Source organism: Humulus lupulus, chromosome 9, assembly GCF_963169125.1.
Source record: "Humulus lupulus chromosome 9, drHumLupu1.1, whole genome shotgun sequence".
Classification (NCBI taxonomy): domain Eukaryota; kingdom Viridiplantae; phylum Streptophyta; class Magnoliopsida; order Rosales; family Cannabaceae; genus Humulus; species Humulus lupulus.
Window position 1 is genome coordinate 26,944,969 of NC_084801.1, and position 6,139 is coordinate 26,951,107.

Below are 6,139 nucleotides of genomic sequence, written 5' to 3' on the forward strand. Positions count from 1 at the left end.
AGTTCAGCCGATTGACTTCAAGAAGATCAAGAAAGAACTCGAATTGAGTTCTTGGAGAAGTTTTGAGACTAGTGATGCACCTAACATTGTTAGCTTTGTAATTTCATCTCTTAAATCAATAAAAGAGACTACTCAGGGGAGTGAACAGGAAGTAGGTCCTTGGTTTGGCCGAACCTGTATAATTCTTGTGTCTTTGATCACTTTACTGCATTATTGTTCATTGTTATGTTTTGCTGACTTTAATTGCTTTAGCATTACCTTAGCAATTTTATTGTTCGATTGTTTCTTGCATTATTTTTTAACAGTTTTATTAGTTATTGTATTGGAGTGTTTGTGCATTGCTGAGTTTTGTGTTGTAGGAAAGAATTACAACATTTCCATATGAAAATATATTTGAAAATAAAATTGAGCCCTATATTTGCAGCAAAATAAATAAATAAATTGAGCTCTGTATTAAACAAGCTATATATATCTTTCGAGCATAATGAATTTATCATATATATATTCATATGTATAAATCCGTAAACCTGCTACCGATGGATTTATTAATTCATATTGGATGGAATTGTCAAATAACGTGTTTCGTAATAATCCTTCCAATTCTATAAAAATGATCATCTATAGATATATCATATATATATATACCATAGCTTAGTACAAAAATAAACCATATTCTAATTAACCTTACCAAACTTTGACTCAGCAGCCCTTTGAAAATCCAGCGAAAACATTATTATATGTATTTATAAACTGACACCATTGTCTATAAAAAGGAGAGCAAAATCGAGCTTAATTTAGATAGAGATATACTTATTAAATATGTTTCCAAAAATATCATCCGTAGCAGTACGCCAACTATTGCTATATTCTCTTCTTCTTCTCCAATCGTATTCTTCATGGGCAACTTCACCCAATTCAACGGCTGAAAACTTCATTGAATGTGTCTCAATCAATTCTGAGCTTTCAGTTCCAGTCGTCACAACCCTCTTCACACCAAACACTTGTTCATTCACTTCTGTTCTCGGATTCACACCAACTAATCTCAGGTTTTTGGAGCCCTCAGTTCCCAAACCCCAGTTCATCTTTACTCCCGTCCATGATTCCCATGTCCAAGCAGCCGTGATTTGCTCAAAAAAGCTAGGCTTCCATCTCAGAGTTCGAAGTGGAGGCCACGACTATGAAGGAGTTTCCTACGTCTCCGAGATCGAAACTCCATTCATTGTCATAGATCTCATCAACCTTCGACTCGTCGATGTTGACATCGAAGATAACTCGGCTTGGGTTCAGGCTGGCGCAACTCTCGGAGAACTTTACTATAGAATTTCTCAGAAAAGCAAACTCCATGGCTTCCCAGCCGGGATTTGTCCGAGTGTGGGAATTGGCGGGCATATAACTGGTGGAGGCTATGGCGCTATGTTGAGAAAATATGGCCTCGCAGCTGATAATGTTGTCGACGCTCGAATTGTCGACGTTAACGGTCAAATTCTTGATAGAGAAATGATGGGAGAGGACTTGTTTTGGGCGATCCGTGGTGGTGGCGGAGGAAGCTTTGGAATCATTCTTTGGTGGAAGATTAAGCTCGTACCGGTGCCTGAAACAGTGACGTTTTTTAGAGTTGGTAAGTTTTATTAGTTATTGTATTGGAGTGTTTGTGCATTGCTGAGTTTTGTGTTGTAGGAAAGAATTACAACATTTCCATATGAAAATATATTTGAAAATAAAATTGAGCCCTATATTTGCAGCAAAATAAATAAATAAATTGAGCTCTGTATTAAACAAGCTATATATATCTTTCGAGCATAATGAATTTATCATATATATATTCATATGTATAAATCCGTAAACCTGCTACCGATGGATTTATTAATTCATATTGGATGGAATTGTCAAATAACGTGTTTCGTAATAATCCTTCCAATTCTATAAAAATGATCATCTATAGATATATCATATATATATATACCATAGCTTAGTACAAAAATAAACCATATTCTAATTAACCTTACCAAACTTTGACTCAGCAGCCCTTTGAAAATCCAGCGAAAACATTATTATATGTATTTATAAACTGACACCATTGTCTATAAAAAGGAGAGCAAAATCGAGCTTAATTTAGATAGAGATATACTTATTAAATATGTTTCCAAAAATATCATCCGTAGCAGTACGCCAACTATTGCTATATTCTCTTCTTCTTCTCCAATCGTATTCTTCATGGGCAACTTCACCCAATTCAACGGCTGAAAACTTCATTGAATGTGTCTCAATCAATTCTGAGCTTTCAGTTCCAGTCGTCACAACCCTCTTCACACCAAACACTTGTTCATTCACTTCTGTTCTCGGATTCACACCAACTAATCTCAGGTTTTTGGAGCCCTCAGTTCCCAAACCCCAGTTCATCTTTACTCCCGTCCATGATTCCCATGTCCAAGCAGCCGTGATTTGCTCAAAAAAGCTAGGCTTCCATCTCAGAGTTCGAAGTGGAGGCCACGACTATGAAGGAGTTTCCTACGTCTCCGAGATCGAAACTCCATTCATTGTCATAGATCTCATCAACCTTCGACTCGTCGATGTTGACATCGAAGATAACTCGGCTTGGGTTCAGGCTGGCGCAACTCTCGGAGAACTTTACTATAGAATTTCTCAGAAAAGCAAACTCCATGGCTTCCCAGCCGGGATTTGTCCGAGTGTGGGAATTGGCGGGCATATAACTGGTGGAGGCTATGGCGCTATGTTGAGAAAATATGGCCTCGCAGCTGATAATGTTGTCGACGCTCGAATTGTCGACGTTAACGGTCAAATTCTTGATAGAGAAATGATGGGAGAGGACTTGTTTTGGGCGATCCGTGGTGGTGGCGGAGGAAGCTTTGGAATCATTCTTTGGTGGAAGATTAAGCTCGTACCGGTGCCTGAAACAGTGACGTTTTTTAGAGTTGGTAAGACGTTGGAACAAGGTGCCACGAAGCTCGTCTATCGGTGGCAACAAGTTATGGATAAGCTTGATGAAGATCTCTTCATTAACGTTCTTTTCCAGATTGCTAATTCAAGCACCAATACTAATCAGAGAACACTCAGGATTAGTTACAATGCACTATTTCTTGGTGACGCTAATAGGCTCCTTAAAGTTCTTGGGAATGGTTTTCCTGAATTGGGTTTGGAGCGAAAAGATTGCATGGAAATGAGCTGGGTTGAATCAGTTCTTTATGTCGACGGATACCCGAAAGGAACACCTGTCCAAAGCCTTCTCCAGGCCAAAAATAGATTCAGAACTTACTTCAAAGCAAAATCAGACTTTGTCACAACTCCAATACCTGAAAAAGCCCTAGAAGGACTCTGGTCAAGGATGTTGAAGGAGGAGGGTCCAGCTATGGTTTGGACTCCATTTGGAGGAAAGATGAGCAAGATTTTGGATTCGAAAATTCCATACCCTCACAGAAAGGGAATCCTTTTCATGAGTCAGTACTTAACTACCTGGACAGATGGAGACAAAGACCCACAAAGGCATATTGATTGGATTAGGGAGTTGTATGAGTATATGACTCCTTATGTTTCCAACTCTCCAAGACAAGCTTATGTCAATTATAGAGATCTTGATTTGGGGATTAATAAGAAGAACATGAAATTCAATTGGGCAAGTACTGATCATTGGGGTATAAAGTATTACAATAGGGATAACTTTAAGAGATTGGTACGTGTGAAGAGCAAAGTTGATCCCCACAACTTCTTCAGGCATGAACAGAGCATTCCACCTTTAAATTACTAGACTATATTTCTATAACTAATAAGTATGAATAATTTGGGAAGATAATTATGTATTTTTCTCACATGTACACGTAATGTACGTTATGAAATTTTTCTTAATTTATTTTTAATATCGTCTTAATTAATTGGAAGATGGAAATATATTATTGAAGTTTGTTGGACTTTTGATTAATAATCTTTATATGATCGTGTAGGTAATCTTTACATGTGCAATTTATGTACTTCATTATTTTTTCGAATATAAACTGTTTTTCAAGTAATATATGTATGTTGTTGTAACTTGTCACGTGGGGCATCAATTTTTAATGCAATAAGATTGTGCTCAAGTGAACACGAAAGCCCAACGCGACAGCCATGATTTAATTGTAATATTTACGTTGTGATGCATAAGTCCAACGCGACAGCCATGATTTAATTGTAATATTTACGTTCAGCCATGATTTAATTGTAATATTTACGTTGTGATGCATAAGTCCAACGTGACAGCCATGGTTTAATTGTAATATTTCACGTGCAGAAAAGTTAAGTGATACATAATATTTATAAGAGGTGAAGTCATAGACACAAATAATTAAATGTAAGAATCTCATAAAGCATGTTACCAGAAATTAATCTAAAAAAATAGAGAGAGAGAGAGAGAGAGAGCACTGGCTGTGCTGGGTCACTAGTCACTTGTAAGTGTTTAATTCCATTTATCGGCCTTTTACTTCAGATTATATTAATGTTTAAAAGCTGTTTTGTCTATTTTTTTTCTTAGATTCCTTTCAAAGTATGTCCACAATTTACAATATTCGGATGTCTGTTTTGCCGTCCTTTTGTTACTGATTCGCATGTTCGTTGCTAGAACTATGAATTTCATAGCTAAAAGCTCTGGTAATAACAATGTCGTTGCTAAATGTTGTCGCCAGAAAACGGTCGCTAGATCTTTTCGTTTAGTGATGAAGTAGAAAAATGTTGTCGCCAGACCTTCTAGTGACAATTTGTGATAAAGACACTTGAATTTTAAATATTCAAGGGTCTCTAGTGACCGACTTATGTAATGACAATATGTATATATATATATATATGTATTTATTTTTATAAAACTGAAATATTTACATTAGCATTAGATTAAAACATAAATATAAACTATTAAATGCTTAAGTTTACAAGAATTTGTTAATTAAAAGAAAAAGTCATCCTATAAATAAAGAAAAACATGTAAGTAAGAGTCTTATTGCCTCGGTCGAGTAGGATCCACATTATTGGGTGTATGTCGCGACTGTTGAGATCCAAATGTGCTCCTCTTTATAATTAATTAATTTCTTTTTTTTGGCAAAATATATACTAAATTATTAATAAAAAATATCCAACAATATATATAATTTTTTAATTTAATAATATATTTTTTAAAAAATATATTAAACATTCTCCAATCCTAAAAATTATTGTATCTCTAAACCCCACATAAATAAATCACAATTAACAAATATTTCATATAATTTTTGGAGTAAATAATAAATAAATAGGATATTAGCGGTGAAACTCCTTATGTAGTTTATTTTATTACACTTAACTCCTTATGTAGAGATTTTGGCAACCAAACTACTCACCGTTATCTCAAACTAGAGACCCACGTGGCAACACCTTGTTGGAGCAAAAATAATTTTTTTTTAATATTTAAACATTTATAACTATTTTTCTTTTTAAAAAAAGGTAATAACATTTTATATATATTAAATCATTTATTTATAACTTAATATATTTTTTAAATAATTTTAATATAAAAAATCCTAACAACCATTACTTGCTTGAATCCCAACTAAATCGAATAACAGGAAGAAAGAAGAACACAACGAAAGAAGAACACGAAGAGGAGAAAAAACTCGGCACATCATTTAACTTCATCTTGGGATTAGGGCTTTAAGTGTATCAAAATACACATGGAAGGACGAAGCTCAACTAATCGGCTAGCTTGTCATTGTCGACCACCAAGATCCGTTGTGGTAAGAACATCTTGGACGACCAAAAACCCAAGAAGAAGATTCAAAAGCTGCTACAAGGTCAGGTAATATGTATGTTACTGTTTAATTTTTTGGGTTCAAGAAGAGTATAGGCCATTGCCTCAATTTTCTTGGATTGTTTGATGAGGTCAGATTCATGGTGGCTGTAACTATTTTGAATTGGTAGACCGTCCCATTTTCCAACAATCTAAGAATGTTATTGCAGAACTATTAAGAACAATCAAGGACCTACAATTAGAGAATTCATCAATGAGGATGACAGACGTTTCAGGTGGATATTTTCAAATGAATGCTTCAGTGGGATGTTTTTCATGTGGTGCTTTAAATGTTGTAAATTGTGAAAGTGTATGTTTGGGGGAATGCATGGTAAAATT

General features: G+C 35.1%; 1 protein-coding gene across 1 annotated transcript; it reads left to right on the forward strand.

Moving 5' to 3' along the window:
• Positions 1-2,054: 2,054 nt before the first annotated feature.
• On the forward strand, positions 2,055-3,923 carry LOC133800455 (berberine bridge enzyme-like 26). Its single transcript, XM_062238416.1, has one exon. It carries the CDS (start codon positions 2,138-2,140, stop codon positions 3,761-3,763), a length of 1,626 nt encoding a protein of 541 aa, XP_062094400.1. The 5' UTR covers positions 2,055-2,137; the 3' UTR covers positions 3,764-3,923.
• The last annotated feature ends 2,216 nt before the right edge of the window (positions 3,924-6,139 follow it).